The sequence below is a fragment of the Neomonachus schauinslandi genome, chromosome 8, assembly GCF_002201575.2.
Source record: "Neomonachus schauinslandi chromosome 8, ASM220157v2, whole genome shotgun sequence".
NCBI lineage: Eukaryota > Metazoa > Chordata > Mammalia > Carnivora > Phocidae > Neomonachus > Neomonachus schauinslandi.
Window position 1 is genome coordinate 112,365,728 of NC_058410.1, and position 16,819 is coordinate 112,382,546.

The following is a 16,819-nucleotide window of genomic DNA, read 5'->3' on the forward strand; positions in this document are numbered from 1 at the left end:
TCAACTACACCAGCTACGTAGAAGACGAGACATTTGTGTTCTATTTTCTCTAGTTTCAACTCTATAATGGCAATATTTCATCATTATTTTTAGTTGTTTCATTATACCCACTTTGAATCCTCTGTGAAGTAAGATAGGACATATATAAATGAATAAAAATAAAATCTCAACATCATCTGTGCCATGAAAAAGGATAGGAGTCTCTTTTGGTAGCTGGGGTTAAAACAAACTGGTATCCAAGCAGATAAGCAGACTAAACCCACAACAGGAAAGCTATGCAGTACAAACACACACCTACATAGAGCTGGGGTGCCATAAACCTGTAGAGGTGCAGGACATTAGAGGGCACCTAATCCAGTCATTCACCCAATGGGAGAGCGGGTCCTCATTCAACCCCTTTGAAGCCTTTCAGCAGAGAGAACTCATTACCTTGTGAGGTACCTTAGCCACTAGTGGAAAGGTGTATCTATTTATTAAAGTCCTTTCTGGAGCCAAACTCTGCCTTCCAGCATCTTCTACCCATTGGTCTTTAATAGAAAACAAATCCACACCCTAGCATATCTCCCCCAGTATCTTTCTCCTGTTTTCATTCCAGACATCTGCAGTATCTTCCATGTAAAAACTCAGTTCTAATTCCCACTGCCTCTGGAGACTTCTAGTTTGTTAACATGGCTACTTAAACCATGCATATGAAAACACAAGTTGGCTTTCCTGTCTCCTCCTCCCCTCACCAGTTACCTCTGGCTCATCTCGCCAGTCCACATTCAGCTCTTGATCAAAGCCTTGCAGTGTCAGACCCAAGCCTCTTCGACCTTTCTGATTAGAGGCCTCAACGATGTCCTTCCGACCCTGGCTGTATTTACCCAATCCTTCACCTTCCCTGAAGCCCATCTTGGCCTGAAAAAGAGACAAAATAGAGCATTTATATAAATAAACAGATAATAATGGAGCACTTATATAAACAAACATTTACTCAGCCCCTACCATGTGTCAGATATTATGCTAAAGTCTGAGAAACAGAGGAGTAAGGCCGGAAGTTTTCCATCTAGCCTAATGAAGAAAATAAGCATAAATAAGTAACTGCAGTTTAACTGTAGGCCCAGTGGCTATCTACTCTGGAGGTGAAAGTCTAGGGCAACCAGAAGTTGGATAAATGAGAAGGCACCTCATAGCTGTAATTAAAAGCACCAAGAGCACTTAATGAATCTCATTGGACATCTGCACAACTACCCTTCCAATTAATTTGTCTGATTAAGTGAAAAGTAGATCTAGAGTTGAGTTGATAAAGAGAACATAATTTACAATGGAACTGCTTCAAGCAGCAACTCTACCTTATCCTCAGCCACTCAAATAACCTTATTAGGTAAAGACAATGAGGGCTTGCAGGAGCCAACTTAATCAAGATATTAACTGAAAACTCACTTCATGTAAAATTGAGGTATGGACCAAAAATACCAAAAAAACCAAAAGATACTGGAAAGGAATTTTTTTTTTTTTTTTTTTTTTGAGGCGGGGGTGGTGGGGGAGAGGGAGAGAGAGAATCCCAAGCAGGCTCCACGCCCAGCACAGAGCCCAATGCGGGGCTCAATCTCACGACCCTGAGATCATGACCTGAGCTGAAACCAAGAGTCAGACACTTAACTGACTGAACCACCCAGGCGCCCTGGGAACTTTTTTTTAAATGTCACAACTGTCCATAAGCTCATACTAAACTCTAGAGTCACTGGGCCCAGTTATATACCCCCAAAATCAGAGACCCAAATCCCAAACCCCAAGGATCCTTGTCTGATAAAATAACTCCAATCCTAAGAAAATGTAATCCCCCTTGAAGGTCTATATTCCCTTTGGAAGGGGCATTACCAACTCAAGAGTTGGACAGAATTCCTATAGTAGCCACAAATCTCTCCCCAGGTCAAAAAGGCTGACTGAGGGGTACCCTCTCTTTCTTTGCCCCCACCCTCCCACTCTCTCTCTCAAATAAATAAATAAATCTTTAAAAACAAAAACAAAAACAAAAGGCTGAGTCACAAACCTCCCCATTGTCCACTTCCCCAAAATTTGTGGCCCCCAAACTAGAACCCTATGACCTCAGAAGTGGCAGTTCTCATTCTTAAATGAATCCAAAAGAAAATGGAGGAGTTAAATACCTATAATATTAAAGCCAGCCAAAAAGCAAACTTGGATTTCCCTAACCTTTGTGCACTTACACTGAAGTTTGATCAGGAAAGCGAGCAGGTCTTCCTAGTCACTTTCCTTCTTCTGGTATATCAATGGGGTATAGAAGTTAGGAAGGAAAACTGGACCTTCTTTTCAAAGTCATATAAAAGATTATACTACTCTCATTTATTTTGGGCACTCAGGAGTGAGCAGGATTTTAGTCATTTCTCTTGAGATCATTCACTAGAGCAAAAACTCACATCATGAAGCATCTTTATTTACCCAACCACACATGTCCATGTGCAGGGAAGTACGTTCACATGTACTCATGGTAAGCTTTCTTTTTTTTTTTTTTTAAACTTTTTTTTTTTTTAAGATTATTTATTTATTTATTTGAGAGAGAGAATGAGAGAGAGAGCATGAGAGGGGGGAGGGTCAGAGGGAGAAGCAGACTCCCTGCTGAGCAGGGAGCCCGATGCGGGACTTGATCCCGGGACTCCAGGATCATGACCTGAGCCGAAGGCAGTCGCTTAACCAACTGAGCCACCCAGGCGCCCCCCATGGTAAGCTTTCATTACTAAGGAGACCAAAGGGTGATCCAGCTCTGGATAGGACAGGACAAGTAGGCCTGCACAGCCACTTCCCATGGATGATTCAGATGTGACAGATACTTCTATTAAGGGGGCCACACACTCTACTAAATTTCAGTAGCTGGAAAGCAGAGGAAAAACTCATGCCATAGCTTTTCTTCTTTTCACACCAATGCAATTTCCCTTCTCTTATTCTGCTGGTGGAGCTTTAGAAACCCAACCCAAGCACTGACATACCATAAGCTTCTGGGAGACACTATTATACATGGAATAGCGAGAAGAAGTTCCCTCCACAAGGGAGTCTGCTTTGAATGCATCGTCAAAAGAGTCAGAGCTATGTTGCTTCCCCTCAGTCTCACTGTCAGACCCACTTAGGCTCGTGGTAGATGCTGGAAAAGAAAAAAAAAAGAAAATGCTCAGGGGAGTTGAGGGCACCAAGTATCCTCAAGAAGTCCAAGTTTCATTTATTCAACTAGTGTTCAGTATATGCATTACATACATCAACTTCATAAAATGACCCAGGGTTAACTGTATTCTCTACCTCTTACTATGTTATCTTGGGCAAGTCACTGAAAGTTCCTAATGGTACCTGACACATGATGGGAGCTCAAAATATCAGGTGTCCTGTCCCACCCTTTCAATTTTTCTCCTGTAAAACTGAGATGGTAATACCTACCTCATGGGTTTGTATGAAAATGAAATAATGTGTTTGAAAGTACACTGTCAAATATAAAATGTATTTATTGAAGATACGATTGTTATTTCTGCTGCTTATTATTTGAACATCAACTTCCAAACATGGATACCTAGCTCCATTTTCAATAATTCTTTTTTTTTTTTTTTTAAGATTTTATTTATTTGACAGAGAGAGACACAGCGAGAGAGGGAACACAAGCAGGGGGAGTGGGAGAGGGAGAAGCAGGCTTCCCGCGGAGCAGGGAGCCCGATGCGGGGCTCGATCCCAGGACCCTGGGACCACGACCTAAGCCGAAGGCAGACGCTTAACGACTGAGCCACCCAGGCGCCCCTATTTTCAACAATTCTATCATGGGACTAACAGTTTCTGATTGTTTAATCTCCTAGTTTCCTTTGTTTTCACAGTCCTTCAAACTTACAGGTAAGAGGGTTTATAGCACTGCCCCAAAGAAGAGCTGGCTCACAGATGAACTGTGACTTTTTTTTTTTTTTTAAGATTTCATTTATTTGACACAGAGAAAGCAACAGCGAGAGAGGGAACACAAGCAGGGGGAGTGGGAGAGGGAGAAGCAGGCTTCCCGCCGAGCAGGGGCCCGATGCAGGGCTCGATCCCAGAACCCTGGGATCATGACCTGAGCTAAAGGCAGATGCTTAATGACTGAGCCACCCAGGCGCCCCAAGCTGTTGACATTTTAGAGGGGTAACTGTTCTCTTTCCATCACCAGCCTGCCCTACACACTAAACTATCTGCGTTGATGAGTCAAAGCCTGGCTGCTTTTGGGAGGTGTTGAGGAAAGGCAGCTGTATAAAACAATTCTTCAGAGATCATGATGGTCACAATTCAGGTATTCAGAACTTGCAATGACATCATAATTCTAAAGCCTATCTGCACTGATCCGTCCACTTCCCCATGAGAACACAAACTTGTTCAGGGTTAACATTTGAGAAAAACCAAATGCTCTTCCCTAGCCCCCCAGGCCCAGCTCTCCCTCGCACTGTGCTCCAAGGGCAGCAGCACCGCCAGCACAGCACCCATCACAGATGCCATCCCACTGGCCAGGGGCCCTCCTGGAGAGCGGGAACTGTGTCCCACTCAACTTTCCATCTCCAACACCTGGATTGAGTCTTCCCATTTAATAAAACTTAAGTATTCACTAGAGTGAATTTTTAAAACATCTTAAGTCTTGATTGATGGCCTTAATATATTAATTACTAATACATTTGTTTATAGAATGAGGCAGGTACAAAGTAATCTATGAGTTGTAACATACTTAAATTTTCCTTTCAACAGTTTCACATAGAAGAGAAAACTTGAAAATAGTAATACCTATAGGACAAAATTTGTACTATTACCAAAAATAGCTTCAAGTCTCATTTAGGTACATTTAACTTTGTTCCAGTGTTAAAACTTTGACAAAGACGATTTTTTTTTTTTTTTAAGATTTTATTTCTTTATTTGACAGAGAGAGACACAGTGAGAGAGGGAACACAAGCAGGGGGAGTGGGAGAGGGAGAAGCAAGCTCCCCGCCGAGCAGGGAGCCCGATGCGGGGCTCGATCCCAGGACCCTGGGATCATGACCTGAGCCGAAGGCAGACGCTTAACGACTGAGCCACCCAGGCGCCCTGACAAAGATGGTTTTAAATAAAGCTGCTTTATAACCTGGCGCCATTAAAAAAAAAAATTTAAGTCTTTACACTTTAAAAAAAGGTTAAACAACAACAAAGAGTTTAAGCATGAGTATGAAATGCCTATATCTTAATAGAGAACTGGGCCTTCCTAGGACTATTATTTAAGAACTCCCATTCCCCCACCCCTCCGGCCAGTAGGCTGAAATAGGACATCTATCAGACCTGTCAAGAGAACAAAACACTGGTATTGTTTAATTGATCAGACAACACTTTGGCTCAGGACATGTTCTATAAAAGGTCCATGCTATATACAATGGGGCACTCTCCTAAAGAAATAATCCTACCCTCAAAGAGTTTAAAAATCAGATAACTAAGGTCCAGGTTGAAAATGGTGGTGGCAGCTGGGTCCTGGGTTTCTGGGCTGCTAGGTCGGTCTGGGGCACAGCTGGGGCAGTCCATGTTGAGTGGCACCCACGGCAAAGAGGAGGGCTCAGCTCAGATGTGGAAGGCCCTCTCCTCCTAATTCATAGCAATCCTGGTGTGGGAGTGAGTATGATGAATGTCATCCTGAAGTCACATCACGGAGAGCACGGAGAACCCTGAGTTTGTCGCCTACCCCCATCTCTGCAACAGGTCCAAGCCCTTTCCCTGGGGAAATGGTAGTCACACTGTATTCCATAAGTCTCACATGAATCCACTTCCAACCACCTATGAAAATGAATAAAGAGAACCTGGACCACTACCCAGTGGGGACCACAGCACTGGTTTGGACCATGACTCTGCACGAGGACCAGAAAAGTATATGGGACCTCAAGCTCACCTTCTTTACTTGTGTCAAATGATGACCAGTATACTGATCTTCCATCCTTGTGTTTATGGCAGGAGATGGCTTAAATAAATAACTTAGATTGGTCGATGAAAAAAAAAATTAAAATAATAAAAATTTAAAGAAACAAAAATCAGCTAAAATAAATACGCTGTTTTTTCTTTAGAAATATAACATTTTGCAGAAGAAAGAAAAGCCCTATGACATGTTTGAAAAAATTAGAATAAACTTAAAACCAACATTCTGGCTCTTAAGCAGTTAGCAAGGAGAAATGTTGGTTGAGAATATCCCTATATGAGAGACACCAAATCTATCCCTACCTCTTTTTTTTTTTTTTAGACTTTATTTATTTGAGAGACAGAGAGCACGAGCAGCATGGGGGAGGGGGGTGCAGACAAGCAGACTCCCCGCTGAGCAAGGAGCCCGATGTGGGGCTCGATCCCAGGACCCTGGGATCATGACCTGAGCAGAAGACAGACGCTTAACTGACTGAGCCACCCAGGCAACTGTACCCCTTCCTCTTAGGAAGCTATCCAATTCCCTCAATAAGGAGCTGACTTGCTTACATAGACCAACACAGCACACGTCACAGAGTGCCAGAGAATGCCACTCAGAAGGAAAGACCCAGAACATTAACATAAGAGTAACCATGGAAACTGTGAGGTGAGGTTATATTTATTTTCTGTTCTGCACTCTTCTGCATTTTCTGTGTGAGAAATAAGATTCATTTGAAATAAAATTCATTTGAAAATTAGAGTAAAAAAATAAAGCTATAAAGAAATAAAGTACCATTCCTTGAGAAGAATTTGGTTCCTTTCCAGACCAAGCTTGAGAGGACAGCAGATCTAAGGGGAAAGACTTCTCGAGTGGCTCAAGTCTAACTCTGGGTCTCTCATCTATTAACTCCCATGCAGGGGAAAGAGACACACTCTACAAGAGAGGGCCCACATGCTAAAGAACTGTGCTTCCAAAGGTGCAGCTTCTCTTCACTCAGTTGCTTCCATGCCTTCAATCTGTACTGACTGGTATAGAAAGAGGGGGTACCAGGAATGTGGGTGGCTCCCTGAGCACAGCCCTAAAGTTTCTTTCTGTGTAACCCAGGGATCTGGGGTCCTGACTAACCAGAAGCTACAATGTTAGATCAGTTATTATTCCTTTCACCGGCTTTCTGGGGATTCATAAGTCAACGTACGAAAAGGTTAGGAAAACCTGGTATCCTTATCAAAGGAGAGTGTGCCCTTGGTCCAGCTCTAGGTGCAGTTGCCAGGCTGTCAAGTTTGCTTGAGGACCCAGCTGTGGGCACTCATCAATGGTATGAACATCATTCCTCGGCATGCAGGGTTCAAACCACCCTCAGATCTCAAAGAGAAATCTTTTGTTTTATCTTCATACCATTCTTGGACCAAAATGACAGGGGGAACCAAATTTGGGTGGAGGGCTCATTAGGCAAATCAGTGGTGACTCTGGCGCAAAATACCAGCACCAGACTCTGGGACAGAGATCGTTCCACTCCATTCCCCTTCCCTAGGTGCTACCCAGTGTACCTGTGTGTACCCAGTGAGGTCTGAGAGTGAGGTCAATGGAAGCTAAAATACCATCCTACTAAGCATTTCTTTGTGAGATCAAGAAGTGTGCTGGATAAGCCTTATTTCCCTCTTATTTCATGTGGTATTTGAAGCCAATTCTTAGCCTGACATGATTTAAAACAAAGTTGCCTAGACTAGTCCTGATGCCCACAGCCAGCCACAGCCACTGCCCATTTTCACGCCTGGGCCTTTGGGGCCACGCTTTTCAGATGGAAAGGACACAACTGTCATGGCTGCAGCAGTAACTAAAGGGGAGATTTCGTCTCCCAAGACTGATAAGAATTCAGCAAACACTGAGCAGACAATTTTGTAATGAAGATATAAATTAACAGGAGTAATAAGGTCAGTCTATTAAAATGATTCATTTCATTAAGAACTTGCCAAAGCTGGGTGGCATTCCCATTTACCTCCCCAGGAGCTCCCCTTCTAAAACCTAAATAATAAACATTATTTAGAGTTTTCATTTAAGATTTCTCTCCACCTGATAGAAATCATTACCCTTAAGTCATTTTTAAAGATGAAAAGTTCAAAATTTTTCACATAGCAACAGAACAGCAGGGCAAAATTTTTTACATGGCAACAGAACAGTAGGGCAAACATGCCAAGATTAAAAATGACAGTGACAGCACATACAGAGAGGCAGCTCCAACCACTAATGGCCAAGGTGAGCAGCACACAGATAGAGAGGAATAAATTATGGATTTTAATAAATACCACACATCCTGCTTAACAACTGCTGTGGAATATACTCATTCCTGTTTAAAGACTCCATTTCTCCTTCATGCCAGACAAATGGTAATTCGTTAGAGCAATTTAAACAGATACCGATAAAGGAAGTTTTTGATTAAGGTCATGAATCTGGGCTGACAGGAAAGCGATGGTGTTTCAGGGAGAATAGCCTATTTAGGCAAGAATTACACCTGGTGGAGGGGAAGGCGAAAGGGCCTGGCAACTTCCAAAGCAACATGCTGCGGGAGGGCCAGGAGCCCACACTGGATACACAGCTCAGGACAAAAGGAAACGGTCTTGGAGCCTAGACTAGTTTCCCTGAGAGAAACAACCAGAAAGAACAAAATGACCTCTATCCGCCCCTTTTTACTTCAAAAGGTTGTTATTTAGTAGCAAATTTCCAAGAGTTGATTTAGGCTTAAAAACGCCTTCAAACTACTCTTAACATACTCAAAAGAACACATGATGCCACAGCGGCCATTATAACAACATCTCTTTTTTTCTTTACTCTGGTCACATGTCAATCTCTGACCTGGCAATGCACTTAACTTGTCAATAAAGTAAAATAAACAAACTGATTAAACTAAACAGATCTATTAATGAGTCATCACACTGATCTAGTAGAGAAAGCACAAATAAAGCCCAAAAAGACAGAAATAGTAACTACTATTTTTTTGTTTTTCTATGTGTACCCTAAAGAGCATTTTTCAATCATCTGTTCAACAGTATGTCCAGGTAGAAGTGGCTGAAGCAAAAGGAAACACATTTGCTTTAATGCAATGACTGGACTAGGAAAGCTGCATATAAATCTCAGCAGATACACAGCTTCTGGTGAGACAGTAAACTACCAGGGCACACTATCCAGGGGACGCCTAAGAAAAGCCAATTCAGGGGGCACCTGGGTGGCTCAGTCGGTTAAGCGTCTGCCTTCAGCTCAGGTCAGGATCCCAGGGTCCTGGGACCCAGCCCTGAGTCGGGCTCCCTGCTCAGTGGGGAGTCTGCTTCTCTCTCTCCCTCCACCCCTCTACCCCTCCCCGCCAGCTCGCCAGCTCGTGTGCTCCTCTCCCAAACAAATAAAATCTTAAAAAAAAACAAAAGAAAAGCCAATTCAGAACAGAGATGATATAAATGCTAAGTACTTAATGAAATGATCTTCTGTAGAATGGAGGAGGGATAGGCAAAATGAAAGAGGTGAAGCATTTTAAGCTTCTTGGAAAAGATACTACTATTGCCTTTTTTTTTTTTTGTAAAGATTTTTTATTTATTTGACAGAGAGAGAGAGACAACGAACGAGAGAGGGAATACAAGCGGGGGAGAGGGAGAGCCAAGCTTCCCGCTGAACAGGAAGCCTGATGCGGGGCTCGATCCCAGGACCCTGGGATCATGACCTGAGCTGAAGGCAGACGCTTAACGACTGAGCCACCCAGGCGCCCCCTACTATTGCCTTCTATCAATTCAATTCAGTAAATATTTATTGAGCATTTATTCCATGCCAGGTATGGGATGAGGGGGAGTGGCACAGAGAGCAATCTTGCTGATGAAGACACCAGACTCCAGCCCTCAGTTTTTATGACAACAAAAAAGCTAAAATAAGCTCAAACAGGGAAATCTAGCAGTGTTTATTTGCCACTGCCTCCTGCCTCATTTTCAGAAAAAGGGGCGCCTGGGTGGCTCAGTGGGTTTAGTGTCCAACTCTTGATTTCAGCTCAGGTCATGAGATCGAGCCCCATGTCGGGCTCTGCGTGGAGCCTGCTTAAGAGTCTCTCTCTCCCTCTGCCCCTCCCTCCCTCTCTTTCTTTCATTCCCTCTAAAAAAAGAAAAGTACCAAATGGCATATATTGCCAAATGCATGCAAGGTACTGGCCATTTAGATTTCCATTCTGTACACACAACAGCATAGTCAATCCTAACTGACTCACATGGTGCTACTTCCAGAAAAGGTTAAAGCTATTAGGTACAATTAAGGGAAATGTGGGGGGGGGGGGGTGGACAATCTCAATTCAGTCAATTTTAAAAGCTTGAAATTTAAATCAGACTGGTTCCCTTAAAAGATCCTTAACCATATGCCTCCCTCTACCTGTCAGTTACCCTCTCTTTACCCCAAGAAGATGCCCCCTGAGATCCACTTAGAACTAGATACCTCCAGCACCTGAGTATATTTATTCTCTCAGACATGCTCTCCCTTTTTCCCTTATAGGCCATCTCTCCCAATAAACCAGAGCTCTACCTAAGGAGACACTACCTTTACCAAGCTGCTCAAATCCCAGGTGAAAAGGAAAACTCCCTTTCTTTAACAGTCCCTAGAACCAGCCACTATGTTTTTGCCTTCCTACTTAGGACATACACAGTGTCCATAGGTGCCTTTAGACTCAATTACATATTTCAATTATATACAGCCTTTCTCAGCTATCCTGGAATCCAGTGTGACAACTTTAAAGGCACTCATATCTCCACACACAAGGTTGTAAGAGTCTGAATGCACCAAATGCTTCAGCTGTACTGCCTGTCAAGCTTCTCCTTTCTGAACCAGCTTCTCAGTACAACTGATGAGTAACTGCCCTTCAGTTAGCCTACCACTTGTAAACTGTATTTCCTACCACTCTCAAAGGATGCTTCACACCCTTTCAGTCACCCATCTGTTGCCAAATTTCATTCTAATTGACCAGTGATCCAGCAAAGGCTCCAAAATGCATGCTGGTGTACCAGGTTGAATACTGTCCCTCCAAAAAGCTATGTCCACTCAGCACCAGGGAACATGATGTTTGGAAATATGGTCTTTTTGCAGATGTAATCAAATTAAAATCATGTAATACTAGATTAGGGTGGGCCCTGATTCAATGACTGATGCCCTTTTAAGAAAAGGAAAATTTGCAACAGACGACACACAGAGGAAAGACAGAGGCAAAGACTGGAGTTATGCTGTTATAAACCAAGAACACCAAGGATTGCCAGCAACCACCAGAAGCTAGAAGAGGCAAGGAAGGATTCTTCCCAAGAGCCTGCAGAGGGAGCATGGCCCTGCTGACACCTGGACTTCAGACATGTAGCCTCCAGAGCTATGGAGAATAAATTTCTGTTGTTTTAAGCCACCCAGTTTGTGGTACTTTGCTCCAGCAGCCCTAGGAAATAAATACAGCTGGCACGTCAAGGTAAATGCAAATGAAGCTGCTTCTAATTGTTTGATATTTGAAGCAAGCTCCTAGGCACTCTACAATTTCTTTCACAGAAAGGCACCTATGGACACTGTGTATGTCCATAACCCTAAAAAACAGGCAAAGCAAAATGTTAGTTTCAACCAGATCAGTGAAATCTTTTGAGCTTAATGTCAACAGTGAACACAGGGATGCTCCAATTCATTTGGGTGTTTCTGATCACAACAGTTGAGGGAATTGAGAAAACAGAATGCAAAAACCTGAGGGGAATTAGGCCAGAACACTGCAGCAAAGAGCCCATCCCCTGTGAAAGAGCCCCAGGATCATTAACACCAATTAAGAGCACAGGGCACTCAGGGCTCACCACTACTTCCAACTGGTTTAAGGCAGCAAGAGTGCCACCTACTGAAAGACCAGCCACAGAACTAAGGCACTACTGTAAAAATTCCAATTCTTTATTTAAAACAAGTTGTCCATTCCTAGTAGAATGGGCAGAAAGGAAGAGAGCCTATAGTCAACATCTCTCTGTAGAAGTTGCCTAATTTCCCTGAAGGGGCAGCAGACTGTGTTCTGCCCAATTCAGGCACCAGGGATTCAAATAACCAGATGGCCAGCGGCCTCACATCACATGGGCAAGCATACCTTTTGCTGCGTGATTGACGGAAGAGGGAGGTTCGTCATCAGACGTAGAACTGAGGTTCAGGGCAAGCTCTGCAACTCTTTTCTTCTGTTTCTTGATAGGGGCAGTGCATTCTGGATCATTTCTCCTCCTCATTGTTACTGCAACCATAAATCCAGATAGTCAGCTGCCCTTGTCAGAGCAGGGATTCCAAAATATAAATCATCAGTGGGATGGGATTTGGCAATTCCAAACAGCTTCCAGTGCCGGCACTTGAATAGCCTCTTCCTCAAATTGAGGTCCAGGAAGGATGCTAGCCAAGCTCTAGTCTTCAATAATAGCTGTTAGTTTTACTGGAAAATGTGTGGTGCTCACAGACCCAGAGGCCTAAGAGCCTTGATGTCAGATACCAAAAGTCATGGATCAACTCTACAAGCCACAGTAGGGGGAAAAAGCCTTGGGTACTTATTATTCTATACTTATCATGCAACACTGGCCATGTGTGACAACAACGTACACTGGACATTAATTATGAAACCTAATGAGTATCAACCAATATTTCCAAGGTGAAGGGACAATCCCAGAATGATAGCTCCATCACCATTATTATTTTACCAATTAAGAGATTACATAATATGATACAAATACTGGTTTTGGTTTATTTCAGGATGTTTAAAAACATGAAAGAATTGGGAAAGTTTTTGATGAGAGTAAGGAATGGAAGTGCTTGACTTAGGACTGAGAAAACAGAAGGGTGGGAAAATTATTCAAACTGGAGGTAGCCACATCATAGGACTCTGGTGTAAAAATAATTTTAACACCAACACACCTCCATGAAAAAAGAATGGAGATGATCAGGCACCATGTCACCATCATCCACGCCCATCGGTAGGTACATGAGAGGTAAGCATGGCGGGGGGGAAAATGAGATGGAATGAAGTGATTATGACATCCTGAAACCTTAAGAAATGATCAAGTTAAAGAGTAGTAGTGAATACAGTGTGGTTTACACACAACTGATGGGCTATAAGGAGACTCAGAAAAGAGAAAGAACTCAAAACATAGGAGCAAACAGGTGGGTGACCAGCTGGGCTGCAATTCCTTGAGGAAGGGGAGGTGCAGAGGCACAAAACAGACTTTTAACATGGATCACAGCAGCAAGAGAGCAATGAAATGCAAAGATACCACTGATGCCCTCAACCTCACAAAACCCTCAATCACATGTTTCACTTCTCTAGCTCAAGGATGAGCAGTCAATCCAATGCATAATCTTATACTAAGGAGGCAGCCTCTTACTAACCACAGGCAGGGGTTATTTATCTTGGGGAAGAACGGGGGACCTTGAACAAAGAGAAAGCAAAACGACGTTTCACTTTAAACTACCGTCTTAAATGCCCCCCAAAAGGCCCATAACAAAAGCAAAAAGGGCCATCTGATTCTTAGCGACTCTGGGAGACTGCAAGCACGGGAAACTCAATGTGGACTGCGTTGGGGTGGGTGCAAAAAAAGGAGAGTAAATTGTTGTGTGAAAGGCAGGAGATACCGATGCTCCTCCCCGAACCACCTTAGATGCGGGCCTTGCAAATTACCTACTCCAACCCTCCCGTTTTCCACTGGAAAGAACTGAGGCCCGAGAGGGAAGGCCGCACACCTTAACCAGTGCCCCGCTCAAGTGACCGACACAGGCCAGGAGAATGTGCCCAGGCAGGGAACTTCTACGTGGAAGGCAAAGGCCTGGTTCTACCTGCTGCTCTCCCAAAAATGGGGTTCAAATCCCCTCTCCAGCCTTCTCTCCCAGGGTGTCGGTTTCGCACTGCCACCCTTATTCACTGAGAGAGGAGATGAGCTATCTCTCCCGGCCAGTCTTTTCATTTGGAAACAACGTGAGTGTGTGAATGTGTGCGCAGAGACGTTTGTCGGCGGCAACTCGGGCTGCCGGGAGCTGGAGGGGCAGGTGGGGGGCAGGGGAGGATTGAAGGAAGTGGGGGAGAGAAAAGGGGCGGCGAGGGTCACCACCGCCGGTGCGCGGCCAAGGCGGCGGTGGAGGGGAGAGGGATGCTGAGCCCGCGCGCCCGCCCGCCCGCTCGCTCCCCCCAGGCCGCGCGTCGGCACTCACGCTGAGGGGAGAGGGTGAGCTGCCTGGGAGCGGAGAGGGGGGGCTCAGGCCGCCGTTGCCGCCGCCGCCGCCGCCGCCGCCACCAGGCCTGGCCCTGCCGCTGCCAGAGCCGCCGCCTCCTCCCTCAGTTTCGTTTCCCCACCAGCCAGCCTGGTCCGCCGGCCGCGCTGTCGCGCTCGGGTCCCGCCCTGCGGGCTGCGCAGCCTGATGACGTCACGGGCAGCCCGCGCCCTCCGCGCGGCCGGGTCCTGGCCCCGGGGAGAAGACACAGGTTCGGGCCCGCCCCACCCCCACCAGGGCCGTCCAGGGCGCCTGCGCGGAAGAGCCTAGGGGGAAGGATACAAAGCAAAAGTAACAGAGTTATCTTCTCTTCTCGCTCTAGGGACGAGAAACAAATATAAAAATTAAAAGAGCAGGTGTCGTCACATCACCTCATTTCACTTGTTCTCATTATTATTTTCATTTTTAAAGATTAAGAGCAAGTTGAGAGAGGTAAACGGTACGGTGAACTGGAGCAGCGCAGAAACCTAGTGTTCTTGTTCACTGCTGTATCCCCAACATCCTGCGTATAATACATCTTCAACAGATGTTGAACGAAGGTCGGGAGGAGAGAAGGAATGCTGCCTATGGCATCTTACCATATGGAAACAGATAGTTTCCCATCCCAAACCCCTCTTCCAATTTTCTGGCCAATATGGCCAAATGTCTGCTGAACATCCTCAGTCAGTCACTTCACACCCATAAATTCAAATCTGACTTTATGTTTTCCTGTAAGCCTGCTCTTTTTCCAGTGAATGGCACCACCATTCATCCTGTTGGTCCAACTGGAAATCTGAGATGGCCCCATCTCCCTCATTTCCCAGAGCCTCCAATATGAGGCTTCACCGAGTTTACCACCTAATTGTCTCCCAAATCTATACATTCTTCTCCACCCCATTGCCACAACCCATGCACTCACCTTCTCTGGACAGGATTTCTCCAATAATCTCCAAATCATTGTTCCCCTCTCCAGTGGTGATGCCTGTAGTGTAGAATTTAAAAATTTACTCTGATTCTGTCACAACCTATCAATGATTAAAACTCATCAGGGGCGCCTGGGTGGCTCAGTCGTTAAGCGTCTGCCTTCGGCTCAGGTCATGATCCCAGGGTCCTGGGATTGAGCCCCGCATCGGGCTCCCTGCTCCGCAGGAGGCCTGCTCCTCCCTCTCCCCCTCCCCCTGTTTGTGTTTCCTCTCTCGCTGTGTCTCTGTCAAATAAATAAATAAAATCTTAAAAAAGAACAACTCATCAATGACTTCCCATTTCTCTTAGGGTGAAGTTAATGTCTTTAAGATGGCTACAAAATGTCAGTCTGACCCAGTCTGCAGTCCTGCCTTATGTTACTGGTCCTTTCTCCCCATTCCCATGTCTCTTAAGGGTTCACCCCCCTACCTGGATAGCTCTTCTCCCCCTTTGCTTGGCTAATGTCCACTTATCCCTGAGATGTGTTTAGCATCCTTATCTGGAAATCTTTCCTGACTCTACAAGTCTGGGTTGGGAATCCGACCCCCGAGTTCCCATAGCTTTGTCCTTCTGCTATCAAAGCACTTATCTCGGTGTGTTGTGTAATGACCCCTTGACTCACTTGCCTCCCCCACTCAGTTGTAAACTTTGTATAGGAAAGGTTATCTCCATCTGTCTGTATTAAATCCATAAGATCCACAAGATTTAATACAGTGGCTGGTAGTAGGTGCTCAGTAGATATTTACTGAATCTGCGGAAGTATGGAAGATGAATTAAGGTTAAGTGATGTGCCCAAGGTCACAGAGCTAGGAAGCAGCAAATGAGCATTTAAACCTAGGTCTCTTTGATTCTAAAGCTAAATATTTTTCTGCCTCACCAGGGGTTCTTAACATATGTGTGTTTTGGACACCTTTGGTAATCTTAAAGCTTATGGACCCATTCTCAAAATAATAAATTGAAGGGCATAAAATACAATATATAGAATTACTAAGGAAATCAATTATATTGAAATATAATTATTTAACAAATTTTGTGATTTCTTTTTGTAATTTTAGAGTAAAGCATTAAACAATGCATTTAAAAATAGGAAAATTAAAGATAAAATTAGTTTTTAATATATATGAGTAAAATCAATGAATAGTGCTGGAACACTTAGATAAATATATAGAGAAAAGATGAATGTTGATTTCTACCTTATACCATATGCAAAATTAAATCAAATGGATCAGACCTAAATATAAGAGCAAAAATGATAAAGTTTGTAATAGAAAACATTAGGCAACTATAGTGAACAATAATGTATTGTATATTTGAAAGTCACTAACAGAGTAAATCTTAAAAGTTCTCATCACAAGAAAAAATTAGAACTGTGTGAGGTGATGATATTAATGTATTTGTGGTAATCATTTCACAATATATACATATATCAAGTCATTATGTTATATACCTTAAACTGATACTATATGTCAATTATATCTCTACAGGGGAAAAAGGAAGTTAAAAAAAAGAAAACATAGGAGAATATCCTTGCAGACTTGGAGTAGACAAAGAGTTTTTCACAAAAGACCCAAAGAGCATTAATCAGAAGAAAAAAAATTGTTAAAATAGACTTCATCAAAATAAAAGGCTTTGCTCATCATCAGAAGACACCATTAAGAAATTGAATAGGCAAACCACAGACTGAGAGAAAAACATTCACAATACGTATATCTGACA

General features: G+C 43.8%; 1 protein-coding gene and 1 pseudogene across 1 annotated transcript in view; one reads left to right on the forward strand and one right to left on the reverse strand.

Moving 5' to 3' along the window:
* The window catches only part of CMTR1 (cap methyltransferase 1), a 50,402-nt gene extending 36,129 nt beyond the window's left edge, over positions 1 to 14,273 (reverse strand). The window contains exons 1-4 of the mRNA XM_021684702.1: positions 14,102 to 14,273; positions 12,009 to 12,146; positions 2,985 to 3,136; positions 739 to 897 (exon numbers count right to left, since the gene is read on the reverse strand). Of these exons, the coding sequence (XP_021540377.1) occupies positions 739 to 897; positions 2,985 to 3,136; positions 12,009 to 12,141 (444 nt within the window). The 5' untranslated portion in view covers positions 12,142 to 12,146; positions 14,102 to 14,273. The remainder of the gene's footprint in view (positions 1 to 738; positions 898 to 2,984; positions 3,137 to 12,008; positions 12,147 to 14,101) is intronic.
* Positions 5,462 to 5,797, forward strand: LOC110575690 (annotated as a pseudogene).
* Positions 14,274 to 16,819: the final 2,546 nt, after the last annotated feature.